At 41.7% G+C, this 17,748-nt stretch overlaps 1 protein-coding gene across 5 annotated transcripts; it reads left to right on the top strand.

The window, feature by feature from the left end:
• Positions 1 to 584: 584 nt before the first annotated feature.
• On the top strand, positions 585 to 16,661 carry LOC144492608 (uncharacterized). 5 transcript variants are annotated; one of them, XM_078210814.1, is made up of 4 exons: positions 585 to 946; positions 6,183 to 6,386; positions 7,973 to 8,117; positions 11,111 to 16,661. In XM_078210814.1, the coding sequence occupies exons 2-4, from the start codon at positions 6,260 to 6,262 to the stop codon at positions 11,343 to 11,345; spliced, it is 507 nt and encodes a 168-aa protein (XP_078066940.1). In that variant the 5' UTR covers positions 585 to 946; positions 6,183 to 6,259; the 3' UTR covers positions 11,346 to 16,661. The 5 variants fall into 5 exon arrangements, with proteins under 5 accessions (XP_078066940.1, XP_078066938.1, XP_078066939.1 ...); XM_078210812.1 differs by lacking the exon at positions 585 to 946 and adding an exon at positions 1,067 to 1,368; XM_078210813.1 differs by lacking the exon at positions 585 to 946 and adding an exon at positions 1,106 to 1,321.
• The last annotated feature ends 1,087 nt before the right edge of the window (positions 16,662 to 17,748 follow it).

Below are 17,748 nucleotides of genomic sequence, written 5' to 3'. Positions count from 1 at the left end.
AAGAGACTAGCCAAAATCTTCCAGCACAGAATATAAGACAAGAACATTCCACATGGTAGGAGTTCCGGGACCCAAGCAATTGTACAGCAAGAGATGAAAGGTCAAGCATTACTGCATAGGGAAAAGTAGCTGGGTGATAAAAGAAAACGTCATGGGCAAATTGTCTGCAATTTCTTTCAGGAGCTATTTTACATCCATAGAAATCTTAGAAACCCTACAGTACAGAAAGAGGCCAGTCAGCCCATCAAGTCTGCACCGACCACAATCCCACCCAGGCCCTACCCCCATATCCCTACATATTTACCCACTAATTCCTCTATCCTACACATCTCAGGACACTAAGAGCAATTTTTAGCATGGCCAATCAACCTAACACGCACATCTTTGGACTGTGGGAGGAAACCGGAGCACCCGGAGGAAACCCACACAGACACGAGGAGAATGTGCAAACTCCACACAGTGACCCAAGCCGGGAATCGAACCCAGGTCCCTGGAGCTGTGAAGCAGCAGTGCTAACCACTGTGCTACCGTGCCGTCCATGTGACTTTTTTGATAACCTTTCATATCTTCATGCATCCCACAACACTTCACCTCTCGCTGTATTTCCACCTTTCCCTCCCACCTCTTGTTTTAGTTACATTAAATAGTTTGTTTTATCCTAATTTCGCCAGTTCCACAAGGCTCAATACTTGCAAGATCAATCCGAATTTTTCCGTTGGGATACTGATGAATTCACTGTGTCCAATTATTTCCTGATGGATTCTTTGGGACTGTCTGCTAAAGGTTTGAGAGGTTGGAGCTGCTGGATTTAAAATAAAAACCTATTTTTTTCCCAATTCAGAATTAAACTGGGTATCACCCTTATTGGTCCAATTTAAATAGGGATTATTTTTAATACTTTGAATGGACAAGTCCAACCTCTCTCACAGGGAAGCTGGAAGACGCGGTTAATAATCCTTTTACATCTGATTTTTTTTTTCACGGAAAGTTTTCAAAGACTAAAAGGACTGATCCATTGGCCTTTACGCAACACTATCTGTGCTAAATCCAAAAATGCAAAGCGTGTGTTCACACATGGAGCAGCTGCGCTGGTCAAAGTGAACGCGGTGTACTGGGGAAGGGTAATGGGAGAAGCCGGCTTACTGGACTGCAGAAGGGGGACGGAGTTTGACAGGAGGAGTCAGTGAGGCTATTTGAAAAGCGTCGGTTACGCAAACAGCTGATCAAAATAAATCTGGAGACCATTCGCTTGTTCGGAAGGTCGAGTTTGGATTAGAGTCATTTTTAGGGCAGGAATCTTCCGTTTCGTCAACCGGAGAGTGTAAAAGCTTTATTTTAACATCTTTCTTAGACAGCTTGTTCTTTATGGCAAGTACTACTTTAAACTGCAGTTATGGTGGAGAGGGTTATTTTTATATGTACGCGTGGTATGTAATTACATTGTAAAGCGTCCAATTGATTCTTTAATCCTGAAATTAATGTTTTACTAATTAGTGTTGTTTATTTGTAGCCATTACTTGCTCAGAATATAGTTTTAGATTGATGTTTACTTTGGGACGCCTTGTTGATGACTGTCTGAACATGTTGAGGCATAATCTGAAAAAAGTATGGTGACAGTTTGGAAATAGTCACCGAGAACGTCTCACAGCCATTTGGGAGATTAGATAGATTTTTCAGGTTGTGCTTTGCAAAGATAAAGGTCATGGAATACGGAAAGTCTTGATCAGCTGATGGTGTCTGTTTTTGTCCTTTTATGAAATCGGATCCAGTGTGAACCTTGACAAAAGTCAGGCAAACATGCTTCGTTGTTGATCTGTGCTATTTAAATATACTTAGTGAGCTTTTGGATCCCATCAATCCAAGAACGCTACAATGATCTTAATCATTGCAAAAACTAGGTCAGTACTTTGCCCCCAAACACTGTTGTAATGTTTGTTAACTTTTATCAAATGAAGTTTCGGGTTATTTGGCTAAAGCAAAAAATGCTTCCCCTATCCGCCGGTGTGTTGTAATAAGGGATCTCTCAAACACACTCCAGAATAATGCCCAATCAGATCTCGGGCTATTGTTTCTGCAACCAATTAGGTGCTGGAATAATCTCTCTTGTCGTTTTAATTGGTTGTTTTTGTGTCGAAACCAATCGACACAAAAGAATCTGCATCCTTAGACCATCTCTGACGGTTCTATACCTACAATTTGGGATGTGTTTATAAAACTAGTAATATGAAATAAATCATTAGCTTACCCATAAGCTTTCCTCAAAAGGATTATTCCCCTCTCAACAGAAATTATGCTGTCACATTGTTCTTGTAAGATCGTAAAATAGACATTAGAATCTTAGAAACCCTACAGCACAGAAAGAGGCCATTCAGCCCATCGAGTCTGCACCGACCACAATCCCACCCAGGCCCTACCCCCATATCCCTACATATTTTACCCACTAATCCCTCTAACCTACGCAATCCCGGACACTAAGGGCAATTTTAGCATGGCCAATCAACCTAACCCGCACATCTTTGGACTGTGGGAGGAAACCAGAAGCACCCGGAGGAAACCCATGCAGACACGAGGAGAATGTGCAAACTCCACACAGACAGTGACCCAAGCCAGGAATCGAACCCAGGCCCCTGGAGCTGTGAAGCAGCACTGCTAACCACTGTGCTACCGTGCCGCCCCAACCACTGTGCTACCGTGCTGCCCCAACCACTGTGCTACCGTGCCGCCCCTAGCAGCATCTAATTCTTCTGCTCTTTATGTGCAATCCCTGTCTTCACTGGACGCATAACTGGGTTACAATTCACACCAGACTCATTACTTTGCATTCTATATAAACCCCCACAGTGTGTTTTCCCATTTATAATTATGTAGCCACCTCTTTAAGCTGGTAGTTTAAGTATCTTGTTTTATGCAGGGGTCAGTAAATCTCCCCCTTTTGAGTTGTATTCTATATCACTGCCTAAAGTACAGTCATTTTTAGGGCACAGTCAATACTTTAGGCAGTACATTGACGCAAAGTGATAAAATTTAAAACAAAAAAACTGACATGCAGTAAGAGATCTTACTTGCTTCAGTTCGAAGATGAGCAATCTAAATTAGGTTAGGAAAATGAGTTCACCCAACTTCACAAATAGTTGGCTTGATTCCTAGAATGCAGGCTTATTTACATGTTACCAGTAATTGCAAATAGTCCCCTGGCTCTGTAGGATCGCTATTTTCTTTGGACTCGCTTGGCCTTTGGCTGGCCACTTACCAAAGTTCAATCACTGGGGCAGTGGCCGAAATTGTACAATAACAATCTGTTGTTCTCATGAGAGTTATAAATATTGCAAAGACTAGAGCTATAAAGTGCCGAATACAATGTTTTTATGTTGAAGTACTTGTGCTTTTTTTCTATTTATATGTTGTGTCTTTTTAATTAAAACTTTTCTTTATATATTACGAAGTTAGCATGCTATTTGTTGATCTGCCTGGGATGTGTTCAAATCCATTGTAAACTTACTGGCGGATGTGGCTGTAGTGAAGACAAAGTCAAAAGATCTCCAAAGATGGTTCAGTCGGTAAACATACTGCCCAATCTAATCTCATATCATAATTGGTTCTGTTTGTGAAAAGGAAGATTCAACCAGGATTTCCATTTTTGAACACTATCCTGTGGTCATTATTGGAACAGTTAAACATGATCGTTGGGCTGGGCTTAACTGTGATGTTGATGCTCACTCGAAGATGAATGGGTTCCTTGCACATGTTGCTCTTGTTGTCCTTCTAGGTGATAGAAGTTGAGTTACAGAGATGCTGCTGAAGAAGCAAGGGGCTGCAATGCATTTTTATAGATGAAACATGCTGTAGCCATGGTACACCCATGATAGAAGAGGTTGGCATTTAGCCTAGTGGACAAGGAGCTGACCAAGTATGTGAGCTTGTGGTTTTGCAGTGGACCTATTCAGGCAAGTGGAGACTATTCCATCACACTCCTGACTTATGCTGTGCAATGATGGAGGGAGACACTGTACAATCAGGAGGTGAGCCACTCCCTGCAAAATACCCAACCTTTAACTTACTCTATAGCCACAGCATTTACATGGCTGTTGACATTTTTCTGGCCAATACTATCCTCCAGGATGTTCAATGGTGAGGTTTTGGCGATGGCAATGACATTCAATGTGAATGGGATCTTGTTAGGCTTTTTTTTGTTGTTGCCATTTGTGACACATGCAGAATAAGAAGGAGAAATGTTGGTGGAAGCGGGGATGTTTTTAAGAAAAACCTTACCATGAACTGACCATTTTATCTATCCATCCTTATTCTGTAAGTGCTTATTTATAGATATTCAATTCCTTGCACTTGTTTGATGACAGAAGGAAGTAAGCCAGTTGCAACAATAGTTAAAGACTGGTGTTTTGGGCACGAGTCCAAGCCACTGTCAGTTTTCCACCTGTGAGTATGCAGAGTGCATCCATTCCTTTAGCCTGCTCGAGCGGGCTCTATTACATCCATCCCTTGCAGTGAACCCTCCATTTCTACTGCATTCTCACGGTCTATCCTCATTTTAAAATGAAGTGAAGGAAAGAGAATTTGTTACTTCTGAGCAGATATACTTCCAGACTCAATTACAAGTAATTAACATATACCAATCAGAGATGTACATTTTTATTGAAGCTATCTATATCCAATCACAACTATTGATCAGGTTTACATAAGGGTATGGTTGCCCAATTACAACTTATGCATGTCAGAAAGATCGTCCACCCTGACTGTCTGCTCCTCTACCGCGGCTATATTCACGGCCAGGTGTCCCTGGAGAGGGAGCATGCGATGTCTGGGGCACAGTTGACGCCTTCCATGCCCGCTGGGCACCGCAGGGGCTGGGGTGTATTATGGAAAGTTTCCTTTCTGCTTTGTTTTTTTGGTTCAGCTGTTTCCCCTCCTTTTGGGGAGCTGCCCTTTTTAAGTTGTCCCTCAGTTAATTTGATTTTGTTTAATTGGTTGGTACCCAAAAAGAAGTACCTAATTATAATATCATCAAGCAATTTTTTTTCCTTGTTATCTACTACCCTCAGGACACGAGTATGATAGCTATATGTATGTTATATCAACCTCCCATGACCATTGTTCCTTACTATAATAGATACTGACACACTGCTGTTACAAAGCTTTCACTGAATCATGTGCGTGTGTATGTACTGTATGACTGAAGCCTCGTGTGTGATTGAGAGTTTTTATGGGCCTTGACGCTTATCTGGGTCTGCTTTAATCAAGACTTGTGATTTTTTTCATAGTTTTCCCCATGTGACTGAGTCTAGCAACTTATGTCATTGCTAGTTTTCCCGGCAGTACCATCAATACCTCTGTATACTTGACACCACGCCGTCCAAAGCTTTACTGCCCATGTCCTAAATCGCACCAAGTCCCAATACCCTGATGCCTTGATGGTGCTGGTGGACATCACATGCTCCCTCTCCAGGGATGCCCAACTGCTCCTTTGCCACTGAACAAAATCCAAGCCATCATTTCTACACCCTCTTTCTGATTTGCATGTGGGAACAGCATAGGTTAACTGTAAAGTAGCATTGCACAGCCATTTTTTAAAAAAAGGTAGTGAAATTGCAACCACAGTCTTCCTCCACCCCCCCCCCCCCCCCCCCCCCCCCCCCACCCCACACACACATCACTTTCTTCATGGGCATCCATATAACGTTACCCATGTACACCATGAAAAGTTTTAATGCCTGTTGGTGAACAATAATCTATATGCTGGCAGTGGCAATGTTCTCTGTCTATTTTTATGACGTGGGTGAATCTTGAAAGGCCACATTTATTGCCCATTCCTAGTCATCTAGACAAGGTGCTGAAAAGGTCATCTAGACAAGGTCCAAGAAAAGGTCACTTTCTTGGACAATTGTGGCCCTTGTGGCAATGGTACCTCCAGCCTGGTGTTGAATAGGGCAGTATTGCACTTTCCGATTAGGGCCACTTGCTTGATTTTTTTTTCATAGCTCTACCATTAACAACCGCACCTCACCTTCAATGCCTCGGCACTAAATCTGTGATTCCCTCCTAACCACTTCACCTTTTGACCTCTCTCTCTGTCACATTGTGATGTATTTGAATGTTCCAATGCACACAGCTAATTTATGAATTCCAATATGATTTTCCTAAAGCACAGATCTTTTTTTTAAACATAGGAATAAAGTGAACAACACTCCATATTGAAGGTCTGTTGGAAATACATAGCTCAGTACAAGCTTTGCACACATCAAACATGCTTGGAAGACTCACTCGTTTTTTCCTGGGTGTGGTGGATGAAGGAGATGACCAAGAAAGCAGTGGCATGAACAACATTGTGTATGAGAATGAGGAAGACGACTGGGTTATTGTCAATATCCAAGGTGAGACCTAAATCTTCAGATCCTACTCCACACCTAGGTTAATATGAAGGGTTTATGAATCTGACCTTGTGAATTGGTTTTGATCAACAATGATATATTTAAAAGTAGAAATCAACAGAGTAAATGAATAATTGAATCTCTCCTCATACCCCCTCCATTTACTAATGTTTATCATTGGTTTAAAATTCCTGAGTGCAGATGCTTTAACATAAATTCATAATGATGTGGAGATGTCAGTGTTGGACTGGGGTGGGCACAGTAAGAAGTCTCTCAACACCAGGTTAAAGTCCAACAGGTTTATTTGGTAGCACAAGCTTTTGGAACGCTGCTCCTTCATCAGGTGAGTGGGAGTTGGGTTCACAAACATGGCATATATAGACAGAGACACAATTGCAAGATAATGGTTGAAATGTGAGTCTTAACAGGTAATCAAGTCTTTACAGGTGCAGACAATGCAGTGCAGTAGGGTTAAGTACAGGTTAAAGAGGTGTGAATTGTCTCAAGCCAGGACAGTTAGTGAGATTTTGCAAGCCCAGGCAAGTCATGGAAGTTACAGATAGTGGGACATGAACCCAAGATCCCAGTTGAAGCTGTCCTCATGTGTGCAGAACTTGGCTATCAGTTTCTGCTTGGCGATTCTGCGTTGTTGTGTGTCTTGAAGACCGCCTTGGAGAATGCTTACCTGAAGATCAGAGGCTGAATGCCCATGACTGCTGAAGTGTTCCCCGACTGGAAGGGAACACCCCTGCCTGGTGATTGTCGAGCGATGTCCATTCACCTGTTGTGTCTGCATAGTCTCGCCAATGTACCATGCCTCGGAACATCCTTTCCTGCAGCGTATCAGGTAGACAACATTGGCTGAGTTGCAAGAGTATGTACCGTGTACCTGGTGGATGGTGTTCTCACGTGAGATGATGGCATCTGTGTCGATGATCCGACATGTCTTGCAGAGGTTGCTGTGTCCCCATCCCCACACCCCCACTACTTGCCTTCAAACAACCGCGCAACCTCAAACAGACCATTGTCCGCAGCAAACTACCCAGCCTACAGGAGAACAGTGACCACGACACCACACAACCCTGCCACAGCAGTGAATGTCCTTTTTTTGACATCTGAAGTTTTCTTTTATATGCAGGTGACTTCTGAATAATATGATATCCAGTTGACTGTTGCATGAACTTGGGATTCATTGGGATGTTGGAACCTGTGGATCTAAAAACATGATTGTAACAAGACTTTGGAGGCAGAAGTCCCTTCACCAAAATCCCTTTATTTACAATTCCAGCAGCAGTCTACCTTCGGGAGTGCCAGAGGAACTGACACTCCTGGTTAAATACAAGGAAAAGACTCCCTAATTGGCCCATTAATTGACTCCTTAATCAGGGACATCTTTTTGTGTGCAACCAAATAAACAAAATCAACTTAACTCCTTAATCAGGGAGTTCATATACCAATAGGCCAACCTCAATGGTCTGGTTGAAGTCATTACAATAATGAGCAGAAATTGGATAAATTGTAACAACACAAATCTATCTTTCTTCCAGGATTTGGATTCATTGTTAAAATAATGTCTTGTTTCATTACAGTCCGAAATCCAGTGACAAGGCTGGAACTTGATCCTCTGGAAAATTTATTGATTGAGCACCCGAGTATGTCTGTATATACTCAGAGGAATAAGAACAATGAAAGTGAAGAAGCTGCTGATTTGGCAGAGAAACTGGAAGGTCACAGGTTAGGAAGTACTTCTACTCCTAAACCCATATGTCTGGTTCGTAAAAGAAATACATCTGGTTTGCAACAGAGCCTTCAGGCTAGTTACTGAAGGTGTAAAATTATTTTTAATGCTCTCCTTATAAGGGGACGCACCTACAGCTTGCCTAACAACAAATGTTTGGAGGAATGGTGAAGAGACTCCTCCTGGTTAGCCTCCTTGAATAATCTTTATTCCCTCCAGGCTCAAAAATGAGACAAATGGGTGAGGTAGGCATTTTGGCCCAGCCTATTTAACAGTCTTGTTTCCCCACTCACCATCAGCTGTTCCAAAATTCTTGCTGCCTATACATTGCCCAGAAGTCCACTTCAACTACATTACTAATCATTCTTTTGCTTAAAAAGAACTAGTCTTCAGTTTGCTTTTACTAACTCGCTTGTTCTTATATAGCGTTAAAGTACTGAGATGACTGAGGCATTTGGCTTGAGTAGTAGTGACTGAAACCTGACCCTCCTTGTTCAGTTCCAATGTGCAACTTGCAGAATACTGTACATACTTGGCCCACTAACCTAAATTGAAGCCATGGTAGAAACAGAAAAATACCCTGTAGCTTTTTTTTAAAACAAACTCTGGTTTGCGTTTTGCAAAACTTCAAGGTCAGCTTTACCTAATCATCGAATCCCTAAAGTGCAGAAGCAGACCATTTAGCTCATTGAGTCTGCACCGACTCTCCGACAAGCATCCCACCCAAGCCCTCCCCTCCACCCTATCCCCGTATCCCCACACATTTACCATGGCTAATCCGCCGAAGGGGCAATTTAGCATGGCCAATCCACCTAACTCGCACATCTTTGAACATCAATAATGTGTAAAATAGAGCGTCCTTGAACAGAATCTTTAGCCTCATGAATTTTTCAGTAAATGTGCAGTTGCTGACATGTTTTATACGATGTATAGTAATATGAGTTTTTTTGGGCTTTGTCACTTGTTGCCATCGGTATTTATATTCTGTTGTTACAAAGATATGAATAAAAGTGACTAGCAGCATGATCTTGCTGCAGGCAATTCACCAGAACCTAAAGTTAATGAAAAAATAACTCAGTTGCTGACAATAACCTGAAATACTTTGCTTCGAGTGACAAAAGTGACATCTGTTATGGAGCATTATAATATCTATGACCTTTTCAGCTTCAAGCCTTATGAACACAAATGATTGAAACCATGTTGTTTCCTATTATTTCTGTATAATTGGAAGATAATTTCCCCTCCCCCACCCCACCTATCACATGTGAATGCTTTACTAAAACACCAATATAAAATGTTTTTCTCTAATATGGGGATTAATTGAGAGTGCCTGGAATTTGTTTGTGGAATTTGACTCTCAATGATTCTACTCTACACCATGGGTAGCTTAAGAGGTAAGATGAGCAAAAGAATATGCCTTGATGTGCCTACCTCTTGTGAATAACATATTACTTCAAGTTTAAATTGTTTGACTTTTTAACCAAACTACAAACTGAAGCCCTCACCCTTTAACTTTGCATGCCTGGTTTTGGTTTCAGGAGTAAGCAATGAGCCATATAGTTGGTGGCATAGTGATTAGCACTGCTGCCTCACAGCACCAGAGACCTGGGTTTGATTCTGGCCCTGGGTGATTTGTAGATTCTGCATTGGTTTCCCCCATAGTCTAAAGCTGTGCAGGTTAGGTGGATTGGCCATGGTAAATGTGCAAGGTTATGGGGATAGGCGGAGAACTAGGGATGGGCAATAAATGCTGGCCAACCAGTGACGCCCATGTCCGATGAATGAATAAGAGTGATGGGCAAATGAATGGCAGTATAATTTGGATAAATGTGAGGTTATCCACTTTGGCAGCAAAAACTGGAAGACCGAATACTATCTGGCCATAAATCAGGAGAGGGGAATGTGCAACAAGACCTGGGTGTCCTCGTACACCAGTCATTGAAGGTAAGCAAGCAGGTGCAGCAGACAATAAAAATAGCAAATGGTATGTTGACCTTAGTCACAAGAGGATATGAGCACAGGAGTAAGGATGTCTTAATGCAATTGTACAGAGCCTTGGTGAGGCCACACCTAAAATATTGTGTGCAGTTTGGTCTCCTTATCTGATAGGATGTTCTTGCTCTAGCAGGGCTGAATGACTCAGCTTATAGATTCCCTACAGTGCAGAAGGAGGCCATTCAGCCCATCTAATCTGCACCAACTCTCTCTGATAGAGTGCCTTAGCCAGGCCCTTTCCTCCTCCCTATCCCCATTGACCCCACACATTTACTATGGCTAATCCCCTAATCTACACATCTTTGGGACACTAAGGGGCAATTTAGCATGGCCATTCCACTTAACCTGCACATCTTTGGGATGTGGTAGGAAACCGGAGCACCTGCAGGTAACCCAAGCAGACTTGCTTCTGTTCCTAACACCAAGAAAAAAAATGGAACACATTCAACAAAAATTGATGCAGGGGATGCACCAACATTCTGAGAACCTGTTTTTTAAAAAAAAGTGTTGATGAAGATGGAAGCATTGAATATGAATTCCTCAAAATTAGTGTGAAATGCATTCAATTTCCTGATGAGAAATCTGTAAGCTTTCCCTCCCCACTCCCTCCCCCCTGTGGCTCTGGGGACGGTGAAGACAATTTCTTGAAAGAGAATATGAATGCAATATTAAATTTATTAAAATGTTCTCTTGTATTATTGAGCATCTAAAAGACACGGGTGACATGTTTCCTTTATATAAAAACACAGCTGTTTACATTTCACCACTAACTTTTGATTCGCATAAAGTTTGTGTGGAATTTATGTAATTGTACTATGTCAAACTATATTTTAGGAGTCAAATCAACTTTGGGTTGGGTATATTGGAGTGAAAAACGTATCAACACTATATGTTTTTTAGAGGTGTTTAATATAGCTTTACTATACCTTATCCTATAGTAGCCAGAATTTATATTCTGAAACTTGTTGAGTAAAATTGTCTCCATTCTGTTTAGGGCTGTTCCAGTTGTTCATTATATCCCTCTAAGAATGTCCACCTTGATTGGTGTGGTAGATACCAATCACCTGCGTTTCATGCAGCGTGCCAAATTACATGTTGAGCGAAGAAGACTAAGTCGGAATCAACTTTTGAGGCAAAATAGAGTATGGAAACGACATTCCACTAAAGAAAGAAGTTCCAGACACTTCAAACAACCCCATCAACGTATTTCTAGATATTCAAGGCAATAAGGAGACCTCTACGCCTGGATGGTAAACATCAAGGGTTAAAATTTTAAGTAACCTGGAGAATCCCAACACAAATTTGACCCCTGAGTGTTTGCATATTGTGTGTCTTGTGGGCTTATTTTCCTGTGCACCTCCCTCTCCCCTGGGAACTTTGCATTTCCTGGAGATAGACTGATGTAATATTTTGCTGGCTCTCTGCCCATTTAAAACTGACCAGGGTCTTCTGAAGTTTTCTTTGGGGCCATAGAAGTGGGCTATTTAAATAAATTAGGAGAGGCTTTCACCTCACAATTTTCTGGGTGTTTGAGCTCAGGGCACCAAGAAAGGATGGGGCTATAAGCTGCTCTAAGAATCCCCAGTGATCAGATGGACTGGGGCAGTCTAATAGATGGAAAATAGGCCTTCAGAACTGATGTGTGCCCACCATCTGACATCCTGTTCTACCGTGGCCTGCTGGCTGCTGATCTCCCATCAACATCCAGAAAGTCCCGAATACTCATTGTAGCCACATCTGACTTACATGAGCCTCTTTCAGTTAATAGACTTTGATATGGCCAGACCCGTTTTGCATTGTCTTTGAGCCACGTAAGTAGGTAATGTAAAAATCGCAGGATGGACCAGAGTAGGGCATTTAGCATGCAGTGCTCTTGTCTAGCACCAGGGCAATGTGGGTGGTGTATCAAAGAAAATAAGCCCTCAATAGTTTTATATAGGATAGTGGAAACAGTCACCGCTTATTTAGTTGCTTTTCACAAGTCCATAATAGGGCTACAGTATTTGTATTGAACTGTTACTGTTGCTAGTAAAATATCTTGTACTATTGAATGTTTACTTATAACTGGCATTATTACTGTTATGATTTGGCATTAAAGCTTTGAAAATTGAGACCTCAAAAGAAAACCTGATTGGCATCCCCATTCCCAGTCTAGTTCAGATCTTAATTGTAGCAAATGAGAGTACTTGCATCGATATAGCAGCTTTCAGGACATCAGGTTATCTCAAAATTACTTCACAGCCATATGAAGTAATTTTGAATTTGTTCTATTTAATGCAGGATATTTGGCAGTTAATTTGCACACATATCAAGGTCCCACAAACAGCAGTGAACAAGAATATTAGGCACACCACATGGGAAACTCTTGCTTTATTTAAATAATGCCATAGAAACTTTTATGCCAAACAGAGAAGGCAAATAAAGTCTCAGTTTCTTCTTCAAAAGGTGACACCAGTCCCATACCTTCTCCATTCTAAATTGTATGCTCATGTCTTTGGAGTGGGGTTGAATCCATGATCTTCTGACAGCATTATCTTTGAGGTAAAGGTGATATCCTCTGAAGATCCCTCTCCCATTAAACACTAACAAGCCAGATGCAACTCGAGTTGGATACAAAATGAAACTCCCTCTACATTGTCATGTGTATATTATAAGAGTAGCTTACCTTTTAGGAACTTGAAAGTGTAGCTAACACATTTTATGCTGTTGTGCTCACTGATTCCCTGGTTTTACACCAACCAAACTAATGACGTAGAATACATTTGTATTAGTATCTAGAAATCCTGGTGGATGCCAGATTTTTCCTGACCACAGACTTTAATGATTCTCCTTATCTTCAGTGGCAAGTTGCAGTGCAGGTTGTGCTGTGACCATGCTGCCATCCTTTATCTAAATGCAGCATCACAGTTCAGGGTCACATGAGAGGTAACAAGCTATTTTAATGACTTGTGGCATATGTCTCAACAATTTTCCTTCATAGTTCAGAACTCCTGGACATGTAGTGGATGGACTTTCACTTTGTCATGTTCAAGATCCAAAACCATGTTTTTAAGAGCTGGATTTATGTCAAAAAGGGAAGTGTCTGCAGACGTAGGTTTCTGGCCCACATTGACCTGCTAAATCTTTAGAGTCAGCCTTGAGGTGGACATACAAATTTGCCAAACCTTTCATGTAAGCTTCTAGAAATGTAATGCAATCTTGAGGGCCTTCTATCTGTAGAAGGCAGGTGTCTACTACGTTGATAATGAAATACCCTGGATAGCTGTCAGAAAGTATTACCTGGAAGTCGCATCTGGAAAGACATGATTTATGTATTCTGGGCTCTACCATGATTTGGAAAGAGAGGCAAGCACCTGTAGTTGACATATAACTGAGTGAAGCACATTGATTGAGATGTGATGTATGCCCATGCTTTGGTCAAGAAGACTGTGGCAATGCACTCACATTTTATTTCAGGTTGTGCTACTCACTTCACCATGAACGAAAAGTGCCTGTTTCCTGTATCCCACCTACCAAAAACTCAAATCTGTGCTTGAGTTATTTAATGACCAATATGTACTGGTTAAACCAGGTAATTGCTGTTGAACATTGGCCAGGGAACCTGGCTTACTAATTGCATGTGAAGGAACAGATCTGTCACTGGAGATTGGGATTTCACCCAGAAAGAAGAAATTAGATATAGTTCTTGGGGCTAAAGGAATCAAGGTATATGGGAGGAAGGCGGGGGGGGGGGGGGGGGGGGGGAACAGGATATTGAATTCGGTGATCAAGATGAATGGTGGAGCAGGCTCGAAGGTGCAAATGGCCTACTCCTGCTTCTTGTTTCTATGTAAATACCTGGAATCCAATACGAACTGAACAGGGGAGTCCTAGATGAACAAGCAGCAGCACTCTTTACTGGTAGGCTGAATTGTTTTATTTTGTTAGACTTGAGCCATGCCTCTTCATACTGAGATATTACCAAGACTTGGTAGTGAATCTGTGGAATTATTTACCGCAGAGAGGTGTGGCGGCTGGGTCATTAAATATGTTCAAGGCTGAGATAGACATTTTAATCAGTAAAGGAATCAAGGGTTATGGCAATAAGGCGGGAAAGTGGAATTTAGGATTATATCGGATCAGCCATAATAATAGCAGAGCAGACTCAGGGGGCCAAATGGCCTACTTCTGCTCCTGTTTCTTATGGTCTTGACATGGGCAAATGCATTATTTTCTATGGAGAGAAGATATGCAGGATTTCTAATAGGTTTGGAATCACTTTGTTATAGCAGGAAATTTCTGCACGTGTTAAACCTGTCTCATTTATATTCCCGGGGCTATTATTAAAATGAAAAACAAAAATGATGAGCAGATATTTGAACCTGATGTTGGTGGTAATTTCACATTTATTTCCTGATGGTGGGAAATCTCCTGGTGCCAGCTCATTGTGCAGCATGTCCATAGCGTTTTTTAATATTCTGACAGTGGATGAGCTTCCCCAATGCCAAACATGTTATTGTAAAATATCTGCCATAGAGTTCACTTTTTTTTGTTGTTTAGTTCAAAAGCAGGAATGCTCCATTCTATTTGCAAATGGCACCGACTCCAAGGAATGATTGTCAGCGGTGATTCACATTAGCAACTCTGCTAAGAGCTTGATAAGATTCCACTTGGAGCATGCTTCTCTCAGCAGATAAAAGTGTTTCATGGAATCGGCTTTGACGTTGTGCATGATCATTCTTCACATTGTTGTGCCCACTCACCCAAGATGCTGTACCACATGATTTTCTGGCTGACCAGACAGTTTCTCTATTAGATGATTCAAAATCTTTGCATGTGTAATTGATATTGTGATAGCACTTTTTAAACCCTTACCATATGAAAACTAGGACAAAACTTGAGGGAGTTGTTGATTGTACATTTAAATAGTTTTAGTTTGTACATTGGAATAGTTTTAGTTTTCATTCATTCACAGAACCCTCAACCTATATTGTCAAATTGATTTTGGACAAGGAAGCATGTTATTGATTTAGTGCAGAAGATGTCGTACTGTTTTTCAAGTTTATTTTGGTGAAAATTTTCAGTAAAAGCATTGATAAATTGTTACCTGTGACCAGGTATTTGGTATTAATACCTGGTATTTCTGATGAAGGCATCCAATGAAATGTTAACTCTCTCTCCCTCCGATGCTGTATATCTACCACGCCTTTATTTCATACTTTAAAGGCAATTAATGAGAGTAATATTGGGATAAAGTTTCTTCTGGTTTCTACGTATAAGTAACTTTGCAATAATGGGAATACACAGTCTGTGATTTTCTGCAAGATTCTAAAAGCATTATTTAAGAATGAGCATTTAATTTAATCAGTAATAATGGTCAAAATAAATCTTTCATACAGAATAACCAAAATATATATCATGTTCTTAAGCATTCTCACTTTTACATAGCATGTTTCAACAATATAACTAACTCTTAACTTTAGCCTGCTCTGACTGTGACGTTTTGCATGTATAACTAGACATGTGGGGCATGACCACTGGTCGAGGATTCCTTGTTGGTTCTCCGACCATTCTATAAGGTAGACCCTATGATATTAAGTGTCCTTAACCACTTTAGGGGCCAATGTTGGGCATTTCCTGGGATTCAGGACCCCACTGGCCAAGAGCAGCTGACCAAACGGAGGCCAGCAGCTCCTCAGTGCGAACAGGAGTATTATGGGCTGCTGCTGACAATGCACCCACCAGAGAGTGATCAGCGAGTGACTCCAGGGCCATAGTAAGTGAGTTGCAGGAGGGGTGAGCCAAGACCGGTCTCCTCTGAGTGCCAGAGGATCCTCGGGAGGCTATTTGGGTTTTTAGGACGTGCAGGAAGCTTATTTGCATCCCTGAACAACCAATACATTTCGGGGGCGTCGGAGATAATGGGTGTCAATGGGCTCACTTAAGTAGCCTAGCTGACATCCAGGCGGCCAGGAATCCGACGTCAGTCCCTTCTGCCCTTTGACCTAATCGGGGGAGGGTTGCTACCACCGGGAGACTGACATGGGGCTCCTCCTGCGAGTAAGTGGGCCAGGCTATACTGTTTCACGCTGCAATGGGTTGGATTAAATTCCACCCATTGTGAAAAGTTTAAACATGTTTATACACAAATGTTAAAGTTTAAATATGTTTCAGGGTGTTCAATGTAAAGATTAAAAACACAAAAGCTTTATTGGTGTACAACATATGATCTAAGTGGTGGATGTGATTTTTTTTTAGAACAAGTGACAGAAGTAATTGATTCTTTTTACTTTAAGAAGTACTGTATTGAGATACTAATAAAAGGGGTAAAAAACAGATTATCTTTCACATGCAAGAAATATCAGGTGATTAATCATCTAAAGTATTCCTATATGCATTGAAGGTTGCTGTACAAGTTTATTCAAAACGTACAGCAATGTTGAAACATCTGAACCGGTGCCAATTGTCACAATGATGCTTGAAGTACAAGCCACAGCATTTGTACCATCGCATGAAACTCCGTTTTATTCAGGGTTATACAATAAAATTCGTGAAATAACCTCAAATTTACGTGTTTTATTCAGTTGTCCCTGGAATAGATCGTCGGTCTTGACATTCTTTCTTGCTATGCATAAGTAACATTCGTCACTTTTCAGTTCACTGCTCCCTTTATATTCTGAAATGCTGTTTCGAATGTCTTTGGGATTACAGGGTGGCATGGTTAGCACTGCTGCCTCACAGTGCTTGGGTCACTGTCAAGTGCACATTCTCCCTGTGTCTGTGTGGGTTTCCTCTGGGTGCTCTGGTTTCCTTCCACAGTCCGAAAGACATGCTGGTTAGGTGCATTGGCTATGCTAAATTCTCCCTGTGTATCATCTCACGTGAGAACACCATCTACCAGGTACACGGTACCTACTCTTGCAACTCGGCCAACGTTGTCTACCTGATACGCTGCAAGAAAGGATGTCCCGAGGCATGGTACATTGGGAAAACCATGCAGACGCTATGACAACGGATGAATGAACACCGCTCGACAATCACCAGGCAAGACTGTTCTCTTCCTGTGGGGGAGCACTTCAGCAGTCACAGGCATTCAGCCTTGGATCTTCAGGTAAGCGTTCTCCAAGGCGGCCTTCACGACACACGACAGCGCAGAGTCGCTGAGCAGAAACTGATAGCCAAGTTCCGCACACATGAGGACGGCCTAAACCGGGATGTTGGATTTATGTCACATTATCAGTAACCCCCACAGCTTGCCTCCTGGACTTGCAGAATTTCACTAGCTGTTCTGTCTGGAGACAATACACATCTCTTTAACCTGTGTTGAATGCTCCCTCCACCCACATTGTCTGTACATTTAAGACCTGGCTGTAGATATTTGCATTCTAATCAGTATTCTGTAATGTGATTTCTGTGTCTGTTTGCACTGTTTGAGAACAGATATCCACTCCATCTGACGAAGGAGCTGTGCTCCGAAAGCTTATGGTATTTGCTACCAAATAAACCTGTTGGCCTTTAACCTGGTGTTGTGAGACTTCTTACTGTGCTTACCCCAGTCCAACGCCGGCATCTCCACAACTGAATGGGTGCCAGTGTGTGGCGACTCGGGGATTTTCACAGTAACTTCATTGCAATGTTAATGTAAGCTTACTT

The sequence above is a fragment of the Mustelus asterias genome, chromosome 4 (assembly GCF_964213995.1).
Source record: "Mustelus asterias chromosome 4, sMusAst1.hap1.1, whole genome shotgun sequence".
NCBI lineage: Eukaryota > Metazoa > Chordata > Chondrichthyes > Carcharhiniformes > Triakidae > Mustelus > Mustelus asterias.
Note: the sequence above shows the minus strand (reverse complement) of the source record. Positions and strands in the feature narration are given on the sequence as shown.